Source organism: Scomber scombrus, chromosome 5, assembly GCF_963691925.1.
Source record: "Scomber scombrus chromosome 5, fScoSco1.1, whole genome shotgun sequence".
Classification (NCBI taxonomy): Eukaryota; Metazoa; Chordata; class Actinopteri; order Scombriformes; family Scombridae; genus Scomber; species Scomber scombrus.
This window is the reverse complement of record NC_084974.1, coordinates 3,113,528-3,138,783: the sequence shown is the minus strand read 5'-3', so window position 1 is coordinate 3,138,783 and position 25,256 is coordinate 3,113,528. Positions and strand designations below refer to the sequence as shown.

The 25,256-nt window shown below is 40.9% G+C and overlaps 1 protein-coding gene across 4 annotated transcripts in view; it reads right to left on the bottom strand.

Annotated features, from left to right (window-relative positions):
* The window catches only part of usp32 (ubiquitin specific peptidase 32), a 68,007-nt gene that overhangs the window by 7,622 nt on the left and 35,129 nt on the right, over positions 1–25,256 (bottom strand). The window contains exons 6-29 of one of the 4 annotated variants that reach the window (XM_062419157.1): positions 19,896–20,027; positions 19,624–19,731; positions 19,103–19,218; positions 17,261–17,323; positions 16,811–16,894; positions 16,646–16,707; positions 16,437–16,539; positions 15,379–15,595; positions 14,752–14,933; positions 13,265–13,405; positions 12,164–12,329; positions 8,219–8,376; positions 7,302–7,383; positions 7,135–7,209; positions 6,373–6,511; positions 6,173–6,278; positions 5,802–5,975; positions 4,420–4,594; positions 4,175–4,326; positions 2,160–2,271; positions 1,866–2,065; positions 1,572–1,756; positions 943–1,029; positions 313–433 (exon numbers count right to left, since the gene is read on the bottom strand). In XM_062419157.1, coding sequence (XP_062275141.1) covers positions 313–433; positions 943–1,029; positions 1,572–1,756; positions 1,866–2,065; positions 2,160–2,271; positions 4,175–4,326; positions 4,420–4,594; positions 5,802–5,975; positions 6,173–6,278; positions 6,373–6,511; positions 7,135–7,209; positions 7,302–7,383; positions 8,219–8,376; positions 12,164–12,329; positions 13,265–13,405; positions 14,752–14,933; positions 15,379–15,595; positions 16,437–16,539; positions 16,646–16,707; positions 16,811–16,894; positions 17,261–17,323; positions 19,103–19,218; positions 19,624–19,731; positions 19,896–20,027 — 3,140 coding nt within the window. The remainder of the gene's footprint in view (positions 1–312; positions 434–942; positions 1,030–1,571; positions 1,757–1,865; positions 2,066–2,159; positions 2,272–4,174; positions 4,327–4,419; positions 4,595–5,801; positions 5,976–6,172; positions 6,279–6,372; positions 6,512–7,134; positions 7,210–7,301; positions 7,384–8,218; positions 8,377–12,163; positions 12,330–13,264; positions 13,406–14,751; positions 14,934–15,378; positions 15,596–16,436; positions 16,540–16,645; positions 16,708–16,810; positions 16,895–17,260; positions 17,324–19,102; positions 19,219–19,623; positions 19,732–19,895; positions 20,028–25,256) is intronic. The other 3 variants (XM_062419160.1, XM_062419158.1, XM_062419159.1) reach the window with 3 other exon arrangements.

Here is a 25,256-nt window from a genome sequence, read left to right as displayed (position 1 = left end):
AAGTACAGTTTAAATTGACATACATTGTACACACACATTAACACCTTGAATTAAATGTATCATATAAATCTCAGCTTAGTTTGGGGGTGATATCTAGAGCCCCCTGCCTCAGAGTGTTAGTGTGTCTGTATACTTGTATTATCTGTGTTGTGGTGGTGTTTACACAGTAAACCACAGATCTTTAGGGATTCAAATTTAGGATTATAGTTAAGGACAGGGTTAGGGATAATGTAATGTAACGCAATGTGTGTGTGTGTGTGTGTGTGTGTGTGTGTGTGTGTGTGTGTGTGTGTGTGTGTGTGTGTGTCTCACCCTCTCCTGAGAGGTCTGGTAGCGGAGGTGCAGGGCGGTGGGGTCCCAGTCCACAGCTATGTAAGCGTTTCCTACAGAGGCTCTGTCCTCTGTACACTCTACTGTACAGCCTCTACAGAACCTTCACAACACAAACACACACTGGTTAAACATGTTATCTCTACAAAAAACACAATACACTCTCTCAGTAGCGTGCACAGACTTTTTGAAGGGCAGGGGCGAAAAGAAAAAAAAGGGCACAAACAGCGTGTTTTCGCCACTGAAGAGGTCACTTTAGCGCCAATTTTTGCCATGAGGGCACTTTAGCGCATGTTTTTTAAAAATTGGGACACACACACACACACACACACACACACACACACACACACACACACACACACACACACACACACACACACACACACACACACACACACACACACACACACACACACACACACACACACACACACACACACACACACACACACACACACACACACACACAACATTTTTCACCAACTCATCAACTGTGATAATTTAATATTAAAATCTGGAGCATGTTTCAACACCACCAGATATGTTCTTTACTTTGTATTGTGTGTGTGTGTGTGTGTGTGTGTGTGTGTGTGTATAAAAAACTTGTCTTACCTGTACCAAGGGCACCAGGCACATGAGTTGCCATCCTTACCCACCACCCGTAGAGTGAATGGGTACTGGTAGCCCATACTGTCATCACTGCAGGTTGAAAGAAGAAGAAATAAAAATCAAGTTCTAGTCATATTAGTTTTCTCTTATGAGTATCATAATATAAAAAGTGAGTTTATTCCACTCATTTCTTTACTAGCTCACACCAGGCTCACTGTTTGAATGTGGGTGGTATAAGAGAGGCACTTTATCCAGTGTCTGTACACGGGCTGCAGTGAATTGCATTAAACAAAAAGAGCGGAAACGGATCAGGCTTTAGATAGCTGATACTGATCAGCCCTGATCCTGACTGTACGGATCGGCTCAGGCCATTCTTAATCATCTTTCCTCCGTTGCGTAACACTCATTGATGGGACTTTGCCCTCTCGCTGAATCTGCTGTCTCCCTGTCAACTGGTCAATAAAGCAAGTGTTACAGAAATAACTTTGGAGAAAACCCAGAGTCAGATGATCCATTTCAGTTTCGTCTCAGTGAGTTCAGTACAAAGACAGTAGTATTTTGACAAGTTCAGCTAAAACTTGACGCGGAAGGAAACTGTACAAGCAACATTTGTGCATGATGCATCAGCCTACCAGTCCTGTGCATGGTTGCTGGCTTCCTGTGGGGGCAGTGGGCTGGCCAGTCTGGACACCTGGATCCAGACGGCGTCGTACAGGTCCTTCTTACTGGTGTGGACAGTGCAGGGAACGATGAGCGGCATGCCGAACAGACTGGGCCGGTTCTTCTGAGACGACAGGAAGTACAGCTCCGTGCGCATCTGGAAGAGGACGCGAACATGCGTAAAGTAGTATCGAGAGCTGACACACAGCCGTGGAAATCGTGATAGGTTACATTATGTAGTGGATTAAAAAAAAAACACTTCTCACCATCTTCCTGTGCATGGCGATGATGTATCCTATGAAGGGGCTCTCTTGTACTGGTGTGATGTGACCGTTGGCGACCCCGTTGGCCAGCGGTGTGTCTGGGCTGAAGGGCACCATGGTGCTGGGTCCACCGTTTGGGATGAGGACGGGCTTAATGCCCACGTGCCCATTAGCAGCTGAGCCATTGGCTATTGGAGTGACGTCTATTGAAGGAGGTAGAGAGGAGAGAGGAAATGAGACGCTGGATTCTCAGATAGACAATAAAAAAAGAACCCAAAGTCAGAGTGTGGGGCTCACCTGTCAGCGTGGGAGAGCTCACTGATGTTGGGGAACCTGGCACCGGAACCTCAAAAGCGCACAGGAAACCGTTGACAGACAGACGGACCTTCTGGTTGTCCTGGGGAAAGTTCTAGACATAAAGCATTTGGGAATCAGTGAATGGAGATACTTGCATCACGCGGTAAAAGATCCATCCTCAAATTAAATGTAATTCCATCTAAAATAAAAAAAACTGAAACAAAAACAAAGTAGCCTGTACAAGTCTAAATAAGTCTCCATCATTGAGAATGTGAGCTGTCTGTTCTCTCCTTTCACTGCACTGTCATTCTGCTTTAACACACACACACACACACACAGACACACAGACACACACGTCAGAAAGCAGTGTCTTCTATCACTCATACAGCTGTGTCAGTAAACCATGCTTCCAAACAAGGTCATCTTGTTATTGACCTGCTGTGTGTTTAGACAGACTTAAAGAAACCAGGTTACTACAATGCGTGTTAATGCGTGTTAATGCGTTCCGGAAATTAGCCCCATTCCTCTGAGTAACCTGGTTACTACAGTGCATGTAAACAAACTGACATTTAGACAACAAAGTTGCTCATTCTGGCCAGTCTGCAGTTACTCAAAACCAAACATGCTGTGTCCATTTTTTAATGTATAAGAAGAACTATGAAAATGACATTGTGTGCTGTAGTGGCCTCAGGGTTTCAGCATCTCGGGCTCCATTCCAGCCAGACTTTTCTTCATCTCTCCTCTCGTTTCCTGTCTCTACTCTCTTCTTTCACTTCTGTTTATGTCTTGTAATGTAATTAACAGAATTATGTAACAATGGAAAATGTTTTTAAAAAAAAATCATTATTATATGTATCCGTTCGCAGTTTAGAGTCTAGTGAGTGGAAATGATAATGGAAAATATAATTCCATTTAAAAATCACTTTCCAGAAACACTGTCCCCATCATACTGAGAGTTTTTGTTTTTTATTGTGTGTGATTTAGGTGAACTGTGCCTTTAAGTTGATATGTAACTGTGTTGTAGACCATTTAATTATGACATGTTTTATGCCTTTATTTAGAAATATGACACACACAATAATTTAATATTTTTGGACTACTCCTCCTATGTTACCTAACGTTATGTTACAGAGCAGTATAGGTGGTGTGTCATAACAAACTCCTGTATGTGTTGAGGATGGCAGAGGTGGAACAAACACACACACCGGAGAACTATAAATCAAAAGTTTGGCAACACGGGTTTTACCAGAGAGACGGATAAATTGACAAATCAAATGCAATTTGCAAAATGTGCCGTGCAGCTGTAGCAGCACAACTAACCTTATAACACACCTGAGACAGCAACATGGTGTGAATGCTGAAGTGTCTGCCAACTTTTTTTAATGGCCCCCTAGCTAACAGCTCCACTCGTTTAAAGGCGATAACAGTCGCCGGTCAGTTATAATAACAGTGTTTTTACAGCAGCATGTGAATACCAGGAAGAGTTTACATTTTTTCACTTGTCAGCAGTTATGAACAACCCCTTTGTGAAAGGTTAATTTAGTTTTTATTATTCATAATATAGAAACTGCATTTTGCTGCTGCTGCTGATGAAAGAGTTTTTCATATTGCACTATACCTATCTGATGTTAATCAGCATCCTTAATTGTGAGCCAGGTGTTATAAAAGTGTACTGTAATGACGACTTGAAAAAGTGACCCATTTGTGAAAGGTCATCATTTTATTTGGATAACAAATAATCAAACTCATTGAATTGCGGCATCCTTCCTTTGCATCGTCGTATTGCATCGAATCACATTGTGCCGGATCAAATCGTATTGAATCGCACTCCATTGCGATTGGGGGGTGAATCGTATCATATTGGTAGTTGCTGCTTATGTATCTTTAATGTATCGGATTGTTAGGCAGTGTATTGAGATATGTGTAGTATTGGCCACAGACCAGAGATGCACAACCCTAGTTCTTTTCCATGTCTAGTTAGTGGTTACATTTTGTGTGTAGCACAGTGTCAGTACCTTGATGTTGGAGGTATGGACCTCAGCCAGGAGGATCTGCTCAGGCTTCAGGCTGCACAGTTCACTCAGCTGTTTCTTCAGTCCTGTGTACTTCTCATCCATGTTTAACCTCAGGCCGTAGCGCACAGGCGTGGAGCCGTCCAATTTAATGACTGCAAACACACAACACACACAAGTCATGTCATATTATTTAAAAAAAAAAAATTAATTTCAGAGTCTCTGTTCCAGCCCTGTAGCCTCCTCACCGGTGATCTCCAGATGCATGGAGCTGTCCATGGGAAGAGGCAGAGACAGGAAGTTGAAGGGGTCGAAGCGGGCGCTGATGTGGCCGCAGGTCTTACACTTCACCTGGGACTTGAGCTGACCGTGGAACAGATCCACCACGATGGAGCGGTTCCTACGCAGGTGGTTCTCCCACGCCTTTAAATGGACAAGCACACACACACACACACACACACACAAACACAGAGACAGAATGGTGAGATCACCTACCACTAATCCTGCTAATCCCTACCCCTCAGGACAAACAGAGAACAAACAGAACATCAATACAGCCACATTACCAATTCAAAGGAGTGCTCAGCTGACTGCTATTGACTGCTCGCTCTTCTCCTCAGGCTCTGACTTCCAGAATGGACACAAGAGGATGTGACAGCTAATTTCCACCACTCTCATCCCCCCCACCGGCCCTAGTTTTGTATTTTGTTTTGCATTTCCAGCTGTAATTCTTTAATTCCTTGTCATAAAGACATTTTCTTTATTGACTTCTACAGTGAAGTTTCAGATGATCAGTTCTGGACAGAATGCACATGTCCAAGTTCATGAATAGTCTAATGGATTTAAGTGACTGTTGGTGGTATGTTAACTGTAGATGAACAGGATGCATAATAAGGCCTAATTTAAATCACACACTTCTGTTGATATTAGCCTGCATTTTTATTTCATCAGACTTTGCAATGATGTAAATCATGATATGTGTCATAATCTCAGTGCAGTAGTGAAACACAAAACACAGTGTGAGTGATCACAGAGAGCAGAAGAGGACACAGGGGTGCTTAATCAGCTTTGACTCAGCAAGTTTAATTTCCGCTGTCATATGACCACATGAGGTAAATATATCTGAGACAATAAATAACATAATACTTTGGGGTGGGGGGGGGGGGTCATTGTCATTTTGAACTGCTCAGTGAGTATAGTGCTGCTAACGGCTAATTGTCATCTACAAAAGGCAAATGTCTATGTAGTAATCATTCACTGGCAATTACATGACAATACCCAGCCAGCATGTGCATGTGGGCCCCATAAGGATTAAATTTGAGCTGCAAATATGGGTCCAAAGTGGGTTTGTACGCAATTTTGTGTGGTAGCCCCACCTGTGTTTGGCCATATGGGTTTCAAGTGGGTTCTGACTAGGTTTCAGGTGGGGCCCAACTGAGTGAGTTACATGAAACCCATGTGGGGCCCATGTTATTGAAACCATGTGAGACCCGCAACATTTGCCAAATTCAAGCCCATACCCTCTCAGTACCCACGTAGCGTGCATTTAACCCATGTATGGCCCACATGGACATGGATTGATTGATTGATTGATTGATAATAGTGATGATAAAATGGTGTGAAGTCAGACCTCAGAGGCCACCTCCCAGTCGGGTCGACCGTCGCTATCCTTCAGCTCCACGTAGGGCTTCTCGTGGACTCGGTTCAGATCTTCATGGAGGCCGTCCAGTAGGAAGGCCAGCAGCTCCTGGGAGTCCTGCTGCTGGAAGCCGTTGAAGCGAGGGGCATACTTCGCTATCGTCCACTAGAGAGGAAGATATGATATAATAAATCTTATTTCTAGATGTAATTTAAAACTCGGTTGCAGTGTAACAGATTTACACAGAGAGCACAAGACGTTTAGGTTCTTAAGAAAACTGTTTGAGTGACTGTCTTTGAAACCGATGCACCATAAAACCCTTTGGATAAAGAGTTAGGGATAAAGAAAACAGCACCACTCACCCTGAGTTTAAGTGGAGCCACGTTCTTCTGCGTCCCGCTCCACAGCTCCATCACCAGGTCGCCGTAACACTTGGCCATGTGACCTCTCATCCCGATGGGGTTGGTTCTGTAAACGGACCGACACGAGCTGAGCGAGTGAGATTAAAAGTTCATATCGACGGCGAAAACATTTATACCAGGCTGATAGACTGAAACTGCACCTGTTGAGCTCATAGAGATGTCGCCCTGTGATGAAGTAGTCTGTGAGAGGCTTGGTGTTGCTCACGCACTGGATGCTGGAGTTCATGAAGCAGGTGTTGCCAAGGTTACTGAGGCCAGTGGCTCCTTTCTCTGTAGGAACTGGAAGGAAAACACAGACGTGCCGGTTGCAATAAAAAAAAATATTTGCTTGACTTACAAACATCAATACTGACCTGAATATGTTTTACTGCCTCACACGAAAAAACTGTTATAAATACTCACTCTGCAGCTGTGTGACAGATGAAAATAATCTCTCATCATCATTACCCAACAGTGACACAGCAGGAAAACTATTAATAGAAATCTTTTTTTTCTCTTTTCTTAAGTCACTCATGTCTGCTGGTTTATAAATATTGTATCTAGGTAATTCTTCAATAATAAAAAACATCTTGTTTTTTCTTGCTGAAACACCTGCTCTAAAATAATAGAGAATAATGCAGAAAGTTAAGAGTGGGAAAATGAGGAGTTATAAATAAACATGACATCATTCATTCATTCTTTCTGTCATAACCTTGTCGGAAGTGTACAGGGAATGTTTCTGCGTTCATACGTTAAAGGAAACTGCTATTGACTGATTATCCATTGATCTTAAATTGCTATTGTGTGCTGCAATGGCTACATGTGTGACAATTGAAAGATTACCCTTCCAAATTGCTATATGATGTAATAGAGCACATTTCACACATCTACCCAATCAGCACATGGTTTATAAAGAAGCTTACCTTTGTGTCTGTCCATCTTACTACTGTTGGCAATGAACGACATTTCCTCTGGCCAGCTCATGTCTTTGTTTCTGACTGTGGAGGAAGACAATTATCCATGAAAATATCTGTTGCTTATAGTTGCTACTGTAAGGAGGAAATAGTTGTGTATACTCTGTATTTCATACCCTCAATAACCAGCTGCTGCTCATCATGGATCTTCAGACTTTCCAGAGTGTGATCTTCATCGTCCAGGAGGGTGAGGTAGTTCTGTAGGGGCACAGTGAGAGGAACACGCTGAAACTGGGAGTCATTCTATCAAGTAGATAACATTTGATCTGTCAAGACTACACAATTACTCTGCTCTTCTTTTTTCTGTCAAGGACCATAAAGCATAGAGTATTCACTTGGTAAGGAGTTATGGGACCCAAATAAGGTCCCTTGACATGTATATATAAAGTGCACATTTTTAATGCACTAGAGTATTAACTGAATACAGATTTATTTTCTAACATTCAAATAATGAAAAGTCTTAAAAGTAGATTTGTCACATGGCCTTGGGATTGGTTCATAATGCAGGACTTACTTAAAGCCCACATCATGTTAGTTGATACTGTGCTTTGTTAGGATATATACCCAACATATCTGAATTACATTAGCACAAACAGTTATGTGCTACTGGGACAGTTGTGTACTTTGCTTTGATTATTACCATTCATTCAAAAACTGTGAATTCAGGTAATATAGGAAATCATAAGTAAATGATCTATTATCTATAAATGACTACAAACATCACTACTGTGGTGGTAATGAGGGGAGGCAGAAACAGTTGGGGCCCAACAGAAAATGCTCACCCTGGGCCCCCCTAGAAAGTTAATGCAGCAATGTTAAGAGTATAAAGTCTCATTTTAAACCCAGACTGATGCAGTTAAAAGGTTTAACAGAAAATAAATGAAAATACACAACCTGATGAGAACATTATTCAAGGTTTTAGTGTTACAGTAAACCTCTGAGCACCATCAGTAAAGTACTCTGCTGTAGATATATGTGTTGAAAACCCAGTGAGAGAGGTACTGGAGTCTGCTGTGGCTGCTTTGGTGCTCACCTCACTGTTGTAGAGCCAGAGTCTCATGTCCTCCTCTTTGATGCGGAGCCTCTGGGACAGGTAGAGGTGGATGTCCTTGATGGTGCCCATGCGGCTGAAGCAGCCCGTGTAGGCCAACACCCTCTTCAGGGGGGCGTTCGGGGATGGAACGTTACCTGCTTGGGTGCAGAAAGAGGAGAGGAGGCCATTTTAAACATGAATGTATATCTGAATACACTTCATTCAACTCATCTGAAATCTAGTGTTTGTTCTTCTGTCATTTAAAACTAGGTCTCAATCGAAATCAACTAAAAACGTGTCTCTGAAATCTCATTTGTTGCTATAGTAACCACACCTTCTAGCTCACAAATGCAATCAAATCATCGGTGTATAAACCCACATGGATATCAATACCAACAACAGCATTCTGCTATCTGAGCATTAGTTGTAAGGAAGCAGCAAGAAAAGATCATTCTGTCAATCAGCGCACACTTGATTGGTCAATCATCTTAGTGTATTTAGTGGACTTAGACTGGATTAAATCAAATACAAACCAATCAATATTAGTCCTGTTAAATGAGGTTTCATCTCAAATGATACTGATTTCAAAACTGGTGATTTTTGATTTTTTTGTTACTCTTTCTGTCAACACAGCCTTGCTATTCAATTACATCACAAAAAGCGAATCATCCTCTACACTCGTTGGGAGTGCTCCGCTAATGCCTCGGGCTTTGGTTGCATTCTGTAATTAGATCCGTGTTAAGACATCAGGGCCACATTTCTAGGGGGGCGGGGGGCTCGATTGCCCCGGCGATGACAGGAAAAGGTGCTGCTCAGGCAGAGCGTGAGTCATGATGAGGACTCGGGGGTCCGCGCTGAGGCCAGAAACATGATACGTTAAGTTGATTTGGAGCAGAGCTCTCATGCTGACTGCTGATGACATCCCTGACAGACCGTGTACACTTTCTGCTTTGTCATCTGCGATGTTTTTGCAGCTTGGCATATTGTGTTTATAGTTTCCATTATATCCATTTAGACTTAATGTAAAAACTCAATGATGTAAATATATATAGGATTTAAACTGAGAGCAAATTGGACATGAACTGACTAAAGTGGATGTGACTGAAATTGAGTGTTTTGATTGAGCTTACAGTAACACACATACCTCATTTACACCTGTTTTTGCTTACTGATAGCACTCTGTCTGCATACTGTTGGCATTTTAGGTCCTGAGGTGGCAGTGATCACATCTCAGATATGTTTGGTGTTAAAAAAGTAATGTATCACGCAGGTTATGCAATTCAACTCATCAGTTACCTAGCTGCTTATTCAAATAAGCGTCCATTACTGTTGCGCAATATTACAACAATGTTATTGTGGAGAGCAACATCGAATGAGTGGCTCTCAGTGATGTCATCCCTTTATTGATGTACAACACAGGGGACAGGAACACAGAAACACAGCAGCAAAACACATCTGTTGTCAGCTTACTCATGTTTAAAACTATAAACCAGCACAAAAATGACCATTACCAACACGAACCAGCATGTTCTGTAGTTTGTTAAATTTGTTCCAAAATGCAAATGTAAAATCTTTGTTAGTGTTTGCGTTCATTTTGGTAATCATCATTTTGGTGCAGGTTTATAGTTGTAACCAAGAGTGAGGCGACTCTGATGTTTCTTGACTCTTGTATTTTGTGACTGTGGGTTTTTATAGGTCACTATCCTTCTGTGACATCAGTAATGGTCGACTTTGCTGAGAACTGCTTCCTGTTTTTCATTCCACGCTGCTCGCCACAATAAATATAAGCTTCATATGCAAGGGATTGCAACTGGGTTTTCATTTTTGATAATGCAAAAGTAGTCTAATGCTTACTTTTTAATGGCAGTTATATTGTAATGTAACACGCCATTTTTTACAAGAGGCTCTACATTCACTGACTATTGTTTTAAGATACTTTTGCTATTTACTATTGTTATTTTTCCATCTTTTATTACATCAATGTTTTAATTTCTTTCCGTTTCCTCTTTTGTTCTTTTTTATTTTATTCTTTCATAAGCACCTTCTTTCTTTTTTACTTATGGCACCATAAGGATTGATTTCACTTTCGTTGTACATGCACAAGGACAATAAAGGCTATTCTATTCTACTATAAATGAAAAGTGCACAACAAATTAAATGTATTATTATGAAATAATTCACATGTATTTCAATATGTCCTCTGTCACTTAGCTGGATAACAGTTAAGATGATGGAATGATAGATGCCTAACTGTCTAATCAGATGCTAAAGGCCACACAGGTGGAAAAAGTAGAAATGAGCCAGCTTGTTGTTCATTGGAAATGGAACTGAACCAGCAACCGCAAGCTTTAGCAGCACTGCAGTCATAATGCAACCTAACACACTGACAATTGTGTTCTGATTGAAAACCACAGTGACCACAGAGAAAGAGCACAGACAGAGGTGAAAACTAAAACACAAGAAATCTAACAAACACGTACTGACAACAAAAGCAAATACAAAAATGCTGCAAAAAGGGTGACACAATATTTGAATTGTTGTCCAGTATTATTGTGAGTATGTAGCCTTTTAAAAATGACTGGCATGATCATCATTTTAGGTGTCCCCTCTGGAAGCTCTGCTGCGTTGTAAACAACTTGCAGCTTTTCTGTATTTGCTTCTTTAGCAGTTTCTTCTTTTAAAGATATAACATACAGTACCAGTCAAAAGTTTGAACACATCTTCCCTTTTACTTGAATGAGAGTGTGTCCAAACTTTTGACTGGTACTGTATGTGTTATCAAAGCGGTGTAGAAGCTTTCTTTCTTCACTCTCTCTTCTTTCTCAGGCCACAAAACAAACGGAAACCTAAAAATCTAAATCATACAGACGCTCTTTAAAAAAAAAAAAACATTCATCTTTGCTAAACCACAACTGCAATGTAGCTTCAATGAGAGAATAGAGAATGTATTTGATACTGCAGACATGCACACAAACTGCAGATTCTTAACTTTCCAACGCTCTTTGTGCGTGAAGCACTTGTAAGATAATATATCGTGACAGTGCACTTGTGTTAATACACACATGCACAAATACAAGTGTTTATAAAGCTGGTAAATATAAAAAAATAGATAAATTGTTAAGAGTTTCTACTACTGTATCTTGTTTGTATTGGAACTAAGCGATGGAATGACGGCATTAATATTTGTGCATTCCTGTCACAGCTCCTATCAAAATGTTGACTTAGCTTTAGCGCTGTAACCCCAGACTTTGCTTTGGAAATAGCCTGATGATATATCTACCAACTATGATGACATTTCTGCTCATGGCAACAATGTTTCTATAGTTTCCAAATGTCTCTGTATTTAGAACCAGGTGTAAAAGAGGTCAGTTAGTGGTTTTAAATAACCTTCAGTAAGCTTTTATCTATCTTATTTCCTTTTTCTCAATTCTACTGTTTTATCCCATGTGGTAGTTTCTTGTCATAAAGCTTTAAGAAGAGAAATAGAGTAGATTTAAAATGACATGAAATCAATATTTCATCAAAAAAGCATGAACATTTTTGATTGTTTTGGAGGTTTTAAGTGTTCAAAAAGTCAAATGAGTGATTTCAATTTGCATTATGTCTTAAACTGTTATCATGCTCCAGCCTGTTGCATATGACTCTTTAAAAGTTTGCTTTGTTATGATTCAGTATACTGATAAAGCAGATGAGTATAGAGCACTTAAACAAGGACTGTCAAAGATGATACTTGAATAGCAAGGTCTGTGCAACTTTTAAAGTGATCAGCAGTGTTTCCCCCCCTTCATGGGCCGTGGTTGGTTTATTTCCGCCGCCCACTCCAGAGCACTGCCTGGGCTGGATCAGTCCACTCAAGGAGGATTAAAAAAAACAGGGGGGATGCAGGGATGCTCAATGAAGCATTTGTCGACGGCTTGTTCTGGTCTTGCTGCAGGCTTACGTTACCTCTTGGTGGGGGTAAATACGGTGGGAACATTCGCAGGCTGGTCATACCCATATTGACCCAGATGTTGGACTGGGGGGAGCGTGTGGCCGGCTGCTGGCGGAGGAAGAGGAGGTAGCGGGGGAAGAGCTCCAGTTCTGCTTGGGCTGTCTTGCTGTCCAGGATTACCTGCAGGGGAGGAAGAGCATGTTGATCTTTATTCTGGATGGATTGAACACCATAGTCTGACCATGGAGACATTTAAATCATCACTTTTAAACAGATAGTCATACATCACTGATCTGTGACCCATTTTGGTTTAACTGTTTATAAAGTATAAGGTAGAAATGATCACCAAATTCTTTGTTAGACCTTTTTAACCAACTTCATTCCTACTTATTACCACATGTTTTACACATACAAGACTCATTTATCTTTTTGCTCACTTGTAGGTCAAGAGTCAGAGTTTTCTTGTTTTCATGCAGTGCATTCATGACACAGACTACGTAAGATGACCTTAAGGGTCCAAAGCAGCCATAAAAACGTTCTGTTACTGTTAAAAGTACTTTTATTAATATCTTAAGAATGAACAATATGCACTGTTTTGTTTCGACTGTAAGGTTTCTGAATGCTGATTATTAAAATGACATCAGAACACTTTTCTTTTTAAAAGGGTTTTTTCAGACTAAGCAAAAAAAAAATTAATGCATAGATATTTTTGCTTTTCAAGTCGCAAGTCCTTAATTTTTCTAACCTCAATGATAATTATTTTTAAAAAAACAACATTTTATTATATTTTTAAACAGACAAAACATAAAACACAACAACAAACAAAACATAGTGGTGTACATAAGGGCGAAAAAAAGAAATAAAGGATAAAAAACAAAATAAAACAGAAAAAAAAGGAAATAACTCCTACTGTTTTTAGCCATGTTGGATTAGGTACAAAACATCTGCCTTCAAAAATAACACCTATGCTGTAACAAACTGGAGCTATCCTATAAATCAGACTTAAAAGTACACTGTGATGTTATCAATATTTCCTACAGTTCAGACCTGTGTGACAGACATAGTGAAGCCCATTATGTGTGTGTAGAGTGTGTGTGTGTGAAGTATTCACTCACCGGTCGTGGCAGGCTGAGGTTGGCGCCGTACCAGTGGTAAAGCGCCCGCCACACCGGCTCTGGCATCGTCTCAAAGTCTCGACCGGGCACCAGCTGCAGGGATCGCTTCAGCCTTCCTCCCTCCATGGTTAACGTAGGGGCCTGCAGGGGCACAGTGACCCAAACACATTTAAATATGTGCACAAAATGATACTATTCTGCAACCTTTAATTACAAATAATAGATTGAGATTGTGTCCTAATGCTGTGCGCAGGCTGGCAGCTTACTATCATTACAGCAAAATGTAATGATAGCGATAAAACAAAAGAAGAAGAAGCAACATCTGGTCCCCTGGAGCTTTTGCCAGCAGAGGAGGAGTGACTCCTTAAAAAAGAAACTCAGATGATTTGAGGGTTTTATCTAAGAAGCTGCCACACGTATGCTTCTGACACACTGTTGCCTTGTTTCTTTATGTGCTCGAGAGTATAAATGTGGAGTAATTTATTGTCTTTTTAAAGATCTGGATCACATGTGTCATTTAATAACTTTTCTTTGTGTGCCAGCCTTTTGATTCCCGTGAACAGACGAGTCTGGGTGAGAAAACAAATCCAGAGGGAACGTAGAGTCGCTGGAGTTCTCTCTGAATCCGAGTAGCTTCACACTTCTCATGTGTCAAACATATGCTGAAAGCAAAGCTGTGAATATGATGTATGATGCATACTAATGCCAGACTGCTATTTTTGATGATACATTTCTATCTTTTATTTTTGGAAGTTTGCAGTATGTTTTCAGTTCCTCACTTCAACTGCTCCTTACTGTATATTTACACAGTTAACCACTGAACCTTCTGCTTTTTGCTCATGATTTACAATGCTTGTATTATATGACACAATTAAGTAAAAACTGGATAGAAAAACATCTTGTAGGTGGCAGAACAAAAGTTGATGTTATAATTTCCAAAAGTAGGTGATTAACATTCTTAACCCCTTACATACTGCTCGTATTCTGACTCATAATTAGTCTCTACACCAATTTACAATCATAAATTCCTTTCATTAATAAATGTTTGATTAATCCTTAATGAAGCTGTGAGAGAGTGTATTATATTTATTATGGGGAAAAAGACATTCACAATCACTTTTTTATGGTCCAGGAGAACATTTTATCGAATATGAAGAATACAACATGCTTGAATGGAGTTTTTTTTACTTTTGTACATTTGCATATACAAAATCAGCTGCACAAAATATCAAAAAATGATGCATGTTAATTCCATTTTTGTATACTGTGGGTCACATGAGAAATGTGTATATGGTGTTTTTACAGCTGTCAAATATAAAAATGGGTCAAATCTGCCCCTGAACACTATGTAAGGGTTAAAGACAAATTAGACTTTCCTGGACGGTGTATAAAGAACATGCTGCTCCATACTGCACACGCATGGACCTGTTGAACTGATGTAATCACACTAAGCACACATACACAGACACAGACACACATATCCTTGCCTTCATGGGGTCGGTGTTGACCAGAGCCTGGTTGTCGATGGCTCCAGGTCTTTGTGCTGCCAGCTGGGAGGGGAGGTGACCGTTGGCTCCAGAAAAACACTGATTGTTATTGTCCAATACGTTGTGCTGACGGGCGAAACAGCTCTCTGTGGCGGAGGGAGCTACCTGTGGGCTCAGGGCTGCTGGGACACAGGGGTACGAGAGGGAGGGGGTGATTTAACCAAAGTTGTCAAGTTGATTTATGCACATGACTAAGAAGTTTTGGCATTGTAAGGATTCTCTTAAATAAATGTTTCCTCATACTACAGTAAAATTAACTGCAAAAAAAACTTAATTCTTGACTTATTGTTGAAAAATACCATTGATGCTGATTTTTCTAATGCACAACGTAGTAATAGTCTACTGTCAATGATTCTATCCATCCATTGCAACCACGTGATGTTCTAACCTGACGCACAACATGGTTTGTTACACAGAATCTGTCTGGAGAAAGGCAAAAAAATACCTGGCAGATGATTGGATGAACCATCAGTCTATCACCGTCCTACCTAAGCTAAACTAAGTGTTGTCCACCTTGTGTGCTACTTCTTTCATTGGTTGCTGTTGGCGTTGCGTGTGATGACTAACCTGTCTCTGTAGCCTCCGAGGCGCTGGACACAGCATCAGGTGACCTCTCCTCCGTGGGGCTGACGGGGCTGATGGCTCCCAGTCCTACCAGTCTGTCTGGAGGGGCGGGCTCTATGGTGGCCGTGGCCATCGGAGTTCGCAGCGAGCTCAGGATGGACGGCTGCTCCACCACGATGCCCTTATGCTCCTGGACAGGGAGACAACAGCAGGGACTGCCCTGTCATTGTTTAAAGTGATAGCTCAGGTTAATGTGCTGTTTGCTTTTATTACAGTCCCTGCTTGTCTCTCGGTTTAGGGTTATCGTGCAGGACGCAGCACCGGACCTGTCCTCAGAAACTAACATGAGCAGTTTAACAGAAAACCGCAGCTGTAGCACTGCTGTGTTTAGAAGGAGGGAAGAAGATCTTAAAGTGGTCTCTTTAAGTGGAAGAGAGACATTTTAACTAAAGTAAAAACAATATTATATTACCACATATTATACACACCACAAAGTTAATAAAGGGGATGTAGCTTAAAGGCCAGGCAGGGTTTAATGCTGTGGTCATTGTTGGCTGTTTTTCCACTGGATAAACAACAAACCACTGAAGAGATTTGTAGATAGGATTGAGAACGTTCCTTTGCTGGAGCCAGAAAAGTTGCAGTGACGAGCACTGATGATGGCACGGATCAGCAGTGCTTGTGTCGCCACTGATTAACACAGATGTACAGGTGGGTGAAAGTTGAAATGCCAACGCTTAAATCAACACTGCTTCTACAGCAGCAGCCTCTGCCATGAACTGCGGAGCTGCTGACTGATATAAATGGGACAATTGTGTTAATATGGATTGGTTAGACCAAAATAAAACAGAGAAAATGGCTTAGTGTAATATTAGGCTAAGAAATACATGTTTCTTATAACCTAAAGGCACACACCCCATCCCAAACCAATATCACATACCTGATATTTACAACACTGAGACACCATTTCTTTCCAAATCTCATGATGTTGAACAGTATGCAGGCTGTAATGGAGGTTATGGAGCGTTGATTTTAGTGTACATTCTCCTTCTTTAACTTACGTATTTAACATAGTCCTTCCACTGCTGCCACCACACCATGGAGATGAGGAACCAGTTCTGGCCTTGCTGCAGCCCATGTCTGCTCTCTCTCTCTAACCAACCCCTAGACACACAGACACACACACAAAAATGTCAGTTCAGCGGCCAACAATCATTAGGTCCAACACTATATTACTAAATGTTGTGCAGAAGAAATAAAGAGGACATACCTGATGATCTGTCCCTCCTCTTCAGGAGTAGCAGGCCTGAGCCCGAGAACGATGTGGCAGACCTGCACCAAGGCAACGCAGAGATGTGGAAAACACATGAATAAATAATCAATTCCAAAGTTCATATCAAACCCATAAACAACTGCATTAACTGTGTGTACTGACCTGGAAAAGCAGGTTGAGGAACTCGTTGGCCAAAGCGCTCTTCACACTCCAGATCTGGTAGTCCTCCAGGGTCAGGTGACCCAGCTGGTGAGCAGTCGAAAGACAAAAGAAGGTCAGCACGCTCAGATTTGCTTTTCTCAGAATATACACTGCTTTGAGACCTTGAGAAAGACTGGAAGAAAATTCTCTTCATCTGATATTGTTGGGTGAAAATAGCTCTGAGGTAAGACAAGAAGGCATGTGACTGGAAGGTTGCTGTGGGTGTACTGGTTTTTATAATATGTGGGACAGACAGAAGCAGAAACTGAGTGTGAAGTGGTGCCGACTTTCTTGAATGAAGGTTAAAATATATCAAATTTATATCACAGCATAGGGGATTAAGAGAGGGATTAACTTCCTGATAGGAAGCGTACATCAAAGATGATTCTGTCACTGTGAGTTGAGTCTCACCTTGGTCGTGTCATGCATCTTCAGGATGCCCTCTACTATGTCAGACACACTACTGTGCAGCTCCTGCAAGGCAAAAAAAACAAACAAACACATATCAGCATGACACAGCTGACAACAAGCACCTCGTCCTCTGCTGATATAAAGAGGAACACAACACAATTCTGGAAGAAAAACAAGCATGGATTTAGAAATGTGAGATGAATCACAGTTCTAGGATTAATGTCAACATGTGTTTGTTTGCTACGGTTTATACAGACCCAAATGGAATCGGTGGATTTTTTTTTTTTTTTCTGCGGTGATACAGAATGAAAATCTGTGGAATTCTGCAGAGTATTTTTTTTGTAATGTGATAGATAACACAGACTGTTTTAAATGAATTAGAGCTCAGACACATTGCTATGGAAGTGAAAGCAACACATAAACACACACACTCTTCCTATCTCTCTACATATTCCTGTTAGCTACTATGACCGACAAATAGTGAAGTGTGGTTTTATATGTCCAGTGTGGACGGCTACTCGCTCAAAGTCACATTTGATTGGTTGAACTTTTGTAAATGCCTCTGAATACATAATGAGCAAACATTTGAAACTATTTTTTAGGCTTAGGGTTAGGCATGTTTGGCTACATTAGAGATAAATAACACAGAGACACAGGATTAAAAGTGGGATCCAGTCATTTTCATTTCACAGGGTCTTAACATTTTGAGTTTTACAAGCAGCATCTCTGTTGGTGCAAAATCTGCATAAAATCTGTGCGCCCAGATTCCGTGTGGGCCTGGTTATAAAGCAGCACAGATTGATCCATCAACCTGTGATTAATGATTAAAAAATGACCACACAGTCATTGCAGAAGCTTGTCTCTACTTCTTTAAACTCACTGATGTTGTCATAGTTGAGCTGGAACAGCGTGTCCTGCGATGTGCCTCTGACAGGCCAGTCTAACACCTGACCTCTCTCATTACCACAGCTGTCTGTACCATCCTTTGTTTATATTCCAGTATAATGAAGATATTGGTGTGACTAGGCTAGGGCAAGCAACTATAGGTTTGAAAAATCCTAAAAAATGTCCCAAGTGTCTCTGGCTTTATGAGGGGAACCCAAAACTTTACAGAATTGTGAGAAAACAAAGCAAAGCTGTACTTATCTTTCAGTAGTACCATTCTACTCCTCTCCAAAGTACTCTACTTAACTTTTTCTCCTATTCTCGGAAACAATTCCCATAGTCATCTTTAGTCACCGTGTTCAGACCCACCAGCAATCATCTCCCTTTTAGTCCCAATATGGAATACACATACTCTATCCATCTGCAAATCCAACACCTATACCTACTCTTGTGCTATGGATGGCTTCTGGGAATTTCTGCCATGAAACACACTCCATCACCATTACATCTGCTGGACTCCTATGCTGCATCCACACAGACAACAGGGAAGGATTCTGCTGGTTGGTCTGCTTCATTCAGTAGTGTGAGCCATGCCCTAGTTAGACTGATGATGCCGCACCTAAGATCATCAATCTGGCTCTCCAAGGATACCCTACGCCTTCCCTGAGAGGTATTCCTACTGTTATTGTTGCTGTTATGGTGTGTATTAAAAAAATGAGATGAGTAGGCAGGCCAGTTAACCTCTAATAAAGACTGCCTCTACTAGCATAGGATCAACTCTGATCAACTATTTAATAGGACCATTACTTTATATATATGTTTGATGTTTAGTATAGCCTTGACAACTCTGTAAAGCAGGGCCTAACAACCATGTTCTGTGTGTGTGTGTGTGTGTGTGTGTGTGTGTGTGTGTGTGTGTGTGTGTGTGTGTGTGTGTGTGTGTGTGTTTTAACTTACAGGGAGTATGTCTGTGCGATTATCCTTCCACACCTCCAGCAAGGCCACCACCATTTCATGGAGTTCATCTCGAGACAGGATCCCGTCGCGGTCCACATCGAACACTTTGAAACAAACTAGCAGTGGAAGACACAAAGCAGTGAAAATACTAATACAGAGCACAACGCTAATATGAAATGTAAAGTTCATTTTAAGCCTAGAACAGACTCTACAGCACATTTACAACTATTTACTTTCCTGTGAAACAACATGCTGTTTATTCAATTAGCTGAAAGTACAATATGTCGCCATGTTTCTGTGCAAATGTAATTTCCAACTGCAATGAAAACCCTGATGACAATAATGACTGTGCACTAATGACTCTACGGAACACTTTCCACTTTAAGACTTGCATTTAAACACCAGATAACTACACAGAACAAAAGACTCCACTTCTTAAGATGAAAAAAGGCTCGTTGTGAGTATGCGAAGCCTCTGGAATTCATTTCTCGGTAATAGTTTCCGACAACGGCGTGACTTACATTTCTGCCTTTCAGCGACAGGCCCCCTGCAGCACGCAGAGAGCCCACAAGAGATCTCTTTAAAGTCAATGTGATTGTCCCGATTCTCGTCGAAGGCATGAAACAAGCCTGGAAAAACAAGATGAGTGAGACAGATAAGATTTAGACGAAGAGAAATCCACTGAAAAAGGTTGTATTCACTGGTTAAAGATGTGAATTAAAAAGCCCACAGACATACAAGGGACCACACTGAACTTATTTGTATGCAATTCATCTGATAAATATCTTCTAACCTTCATTCAGTGAGGAGTGGATGGGAGGAGAGACCAGCGGTGTGAAGGTTTCCAAGTCAAAGCGGCCGGTTCTGGACTGAGCTTTCAGCAGCCAGTAGCGCTTCTCCAAGTCTATAATGTCAGACTCCTCCACTGCAGGACAGGAAGCAGAGGAAAAACAGTCAGAAATACAATCAACTGCAGCACTGTTCACACTTCTCCATGTTGGATTTATTAATAAAGCTGATTTAAATCAAGTTGTTTTCTTCTTTGTCATAAGTCCCAATTCTATCTAAAGTTCCAGGTACTTTGAAAACAGAGGAACTAATGTCAGGAACTAAACTTGAATTAAATCCCCGTGGTGCCGTCTGGTCTGTGTTTCCACCCCATCAGAGGAACCAGGTAGATCATGCATATAAGACCGATGAGGAATTAAAAAAATGACAGTTCTAATTCAAACACAGCATTGACACATAAGGAAAAACACAGATTTATCCCATTGTTCTTTGTATTTACAGCTACATAAGTTGGATGTGATGAATGAATGAAAAGGAGAAATGCAGAGTCTATCTATCTATCTATCTATCTATCTATCTATCTATCTATCTATCTATCTATCTATCTATCTATCCCGCCATGAACCAATCCCTAAATAACATGTCTCTCATTCACTCCTTCTCTCTCTCTCTCTACCACATGTGCATTATCTCCCCCATCTCTCTCTCTCATGCTATCTATCTCTTTTTTCTCTTGCTCTTTTACTTTAAATGTTAACAAACGAAAAGAAATATCCTCCCCTTGTTCTAAACTGGTAAATTGATATGAGAGTACTTGAGGTGGTAAAAGTTGAAGCGGTCATGCTATGTGTGATTGACCAATGAGTGACAGTTATCCCTGTAAATCCTGCCTCCGAAGTTCCCCTACTTTTGGAAAGTACTACTCCCCCCAGCAGAGAACTTCATTTAAATTAGTTTAAATTGTGATTGAACGTCTACTGACATTCTCTGCTCTTCGTACCATTGAAGTTCTTTCTAAACTACAGATCAGAGGTCAGCATCTCTGCCCCTTTAATCACTTTATTCTACATTTTTTTCTTCATTAAGAGACTAAGTGGATAAGGCAGATGTGATTATTTCTTAGTTATTAAAGCAGCAATCAAGTGTATCGCCCTGTAATGACTGTGTGCATAAATCTGCCTACCTTCAACCTGAGCAGAGGTCTAATCGGCCAGGAGAGTGAACACACCTGGCTTTAAATGGAATACTTTGTTTCTGCTTGTTTCACAGGATGAGACTTCCAGGGTGTCACTGTACATTACTGACAGCTCAGAGGTGGTGAAGCCTGTCAGTCACTCTGGATTCCCTGACACAGACTGGTGTGAGTGGTCCAAGAAGCAACCACACTGCTGCCTGATTCAAAATGAGTCTCACAGCACCGGAGCATGAAAACAGAAATGGGCCATTTGTTTCTTAGCTAACACTAAGACTAAGTGATGCCAGAACAACAAATAGCCTTGTGGATATTTAGAAAGGATAAACCGCCTCTCCTCCTCCCTATACTAGCTGGTGGAAAAAAGGCCCTCTTGTGGGTAATTACCCTGCCTCCTCTGCCTGATCAGAGTGTTGTGGAGGGGTTGGAAGGTGGTGGTCAGCTTTCTCCTCTCCGCCACCACAGTCAATCACTTCAGTCTCATATACCAGCTCGTTTAGTCTCACTGCACTATCTGTCTTCTCATCATCTCCAACACTACATACTGTAGCATACAAAATGACAGGAGTCATGTTTCTATTAAATTGTCTCCATGTATACCTACAGTAGTGGTGTTTTTAGATTCGAAATGTTTAGTTGATTAATCATTTAGTCAAATCCATCATTAATCAATTCATTAAGTCAGAATATAAACTATTTATATATATAATTAAACATTTCAGTCCTTTTTTTTTTAAGCAAAAATACCAAATAATCTCTGGTTCTGTGTTCTAAAATGTGACGATCTGCTGTCATATGATGGTTGGACAACACAAGCAGTTTTCAGACGTTGCACTAGTTCACTTTTTTTCACTGTCCATTCGTAAGCTTAATGAAACATCTAGGCTGCGGTCAGAGTTGTGGTTAAATAAACATCTGTAAACCAGGGCTGGAAATTAGCAGCAGCCTCCGGCCAAATGCTCAACCCACCAGCCACAGTGGCCAACATGCTATAAAGTTAACAGCTGGTGGTGAGTCTCTTCAGCAGTTCATATCATTTAGTTATAGTGTGTGTGTGTGTGTGTGTGTGGCTGTGATATCACTGTATGTGCTGCTGTGTGCACTACATGAAACATCACCAGGCTATGTGTGTGTAAGTTTGACCGGCAAAAAAACTAAACAAAAAAGTAAATTAAATGGATATATGTGACTGATCGGAGTTGGTCACGACCAATCAGCTGAAAATTGGCTATTTTTGATTGATCGGTGTATTGATCTGTACAAACAACAGCTTTATTGTGGGCATCAAAAATGTTAAATTGGTAGCTATCAAAGACCATAAAGCCTCCAAATGCCAAAATGAGGTGATCTGTATCATACAAACAGCTAAAATGTGTGTGTGCGTGTGCGTGTGTGTGTGTGTGCATGTTATACAACAACAACAAACATTACACAACAGTTAGTTACATAGTTACACATAAAAGTGGTGGTTTGTTAAAAAAAAGAAAGAAAAAAAAGAGTGGCTGATAAAATTGAAAATCCACCCGCTACTTTGGCTGGTGGAAGAAAAACTTCATTTCCTCCCTGCTGTGAACTCTGCTGTATTTAAGCTGTTGTTTATTCTCCAGGCTTTCAGGTGGAGCGGAGTCATGTAACAGTGAGGCAGTATGACATGAATACTTTTTACTGCACTGTCGGCAGTAGAGGAAGCAGAGGCAGGTACTGTGACTACTGTATACTGTGTCATCAAAATATTAAATTAACACATCATGTAGAAGAGAAACCTGGGTTCACATGTTTTTATAGAAATGTGCCAGACAAAAGGTTTAGACATGGAGAGCAGTGCAGTGAAAACATCAAACATCATTACTGCTGCTGTGATTAAATTAAAAAATAAAAGTGAAAGGAACCCTGAATTAGTTGATCAATTACTCAACAAACTTCTAAGTTAATTAACAACAATTTGAATTGTTAAACGATCATTTATCTATCAAGCTAAAATGCCAGACATCAGCTGATTCCAGCCTCTTAAATCTTACTATTGTTGCTTTTCTCTGTTTTACATCTTTGTCAATTAAATATACTTGGATTTTAGATTGTTGACTGAACAAAAAAAGCAATTTGAATTTAATTTGACCTATAGAAAATTATAATTGGTAATTTTTGCTTTTTTCTAACACTTGATTGATTAAATGAATCAGTAAGGAAATTCACAATTTGTAGACCTATTGCAAACACCACAAGTTAAATGATGAACTCAGCATTGGGTCATCTGTTTATAGTGCTGCTGATAAATACTTGTAAAAGGGTTATGCAATGGCCACTGGTTGGAATACTATTCGACTCAACTTATAACAAAGTGATACGAATCAGACCAATATAGCACATGAAAGCTGCCGGGGTCAGTGAACCAGCCTCCCCCTTTCAACATGCTAATCCACAAGCTTAGGGTAATAGGATTCAGCAGCTAGCCAGCTAGCCTCTGATGGAGCCAATGCATATGACAGGTGTCAAAACACACAGACAGACAAATCAAATGACAGTCGATTCCTGGTAGAAATATAAAGCAGCTTCCCACTCTGGCTGTTACAGCAACCTTTCCTGAAAGCCCTGTTTTTAGCAGCTACGGGTCACAGTTTCCAGTCACAGAGTGGATGATGCTTGTTGTGGCCAGGCTGCTGGTGAAGAAGCACAGAGGTGAATTGATTGAGTGGGTACTCCTCATTCGCTGCAGTCCAGAGGTGAAAATCAGGACTGTTAACCTTGGAAGATTGGGAAGCACTCGATTGCCTTTTTTTTTTACTGCTGCTGTTCAACTCTGCAGAGACTAAAAGGTAGCGCTGAGTACACAATCAATGATTTAGAACCTGAAGGGGACTATATGGAGATAGCATGGAGGAAATAACACAAGACTGATGAATTATTGACGATTATGGACGAAGGCAGGGAGAGAGCACAAGAGACTCAAGAGTATCTTTCTGTCTCAAATCTTCGGACACTGGGAATTTGACAAAATCTAGACCAGAACCCTTTCTTAGCCACAGACACTGCTCCTCAAGCCAAGAAGCAGATGTATATAGCTGGGAGGGAACAATAGCTGCATCTTTTTTTGAATGATCAGTCCTGCTGGACAAGAAGGAAAATAAATACATGTGTTCATCATGCCGAAGATTCCTCATGACAGCTGTGCTGCCGCCTGACTGCTAATCTATAAAACTCATTACCCTGACTATGGATCGTCTCCTAGCACACCTCCAATCCATCGCAGGCTAGCTCCAGGCTTTTATAAACATCGGTGTGGTTGCTGGAGGTTTTACATCGCTGTCTTCTTTTGGTGGATTTTTACATCTTTCTAATGACGGTAGAAAAATTAGCTTGGAGTTCGGCTGTCCACTCGCTCAAGGATGTTATCTTTGTCAACATGGGTTAGTGATAAATGAGCCTCAGGAGTTGAGATACAGAAAACAAACAAAACATCAGAGTCTGTGGGGTTCTATAGACAGTAAGCACTGATGATATGGCTTTCTTGCAGATCACAATACGCCTCGAGTAGGGTTGAGTACCATTGACACAGTACCAGTGCCAATAAGAAATGGTATGTTCCGAAATGTTAAACGTTGTCCAAACAACAACAGTCATACACATATTTGCCTGAATAAGATATAAGCTAAAATTCTGTTGAGGAAATGATGCTTGCTTTCAGTACTTTACATTATTCTTCAAATCACATTCCACCAATACCAAGAAGAGTTTGAGGCTTCTACTATAAAAGCAGATTAAAAAGATTCGACGGAAAGCAAACAAGACCTCAAACAATAGTCACAAGGTTCCTTCTTGTTAAAAAAAACTGCATCAGTCTCATAGAAGGGTACCTTGTCCGGCCTGATACCTACCTAGAGGTGCGACTCTGTCGGAGTGGCAGCAGAGATACCATACCATTATCCAGAGAGCATCCTTAGAGAGGTGCTGCCACAGCCGGCATGTACCATAGTAAACCCCACACAATAACCGTTCACAGAAACTACATCACCCCGTCCCGAAGCCTGTTACTCCCAAAGGTTCCTTCTCACATTATATTGTGACAGTGGCACAAGGCTAGCAAGTTAGCAGCTGTGTTAAGCTTTACGTTCTTGTTCTGGAAAGAGTCATGTCACTCTCTCTCTCTCCAACACACAAAAACACACACTTTGTGCA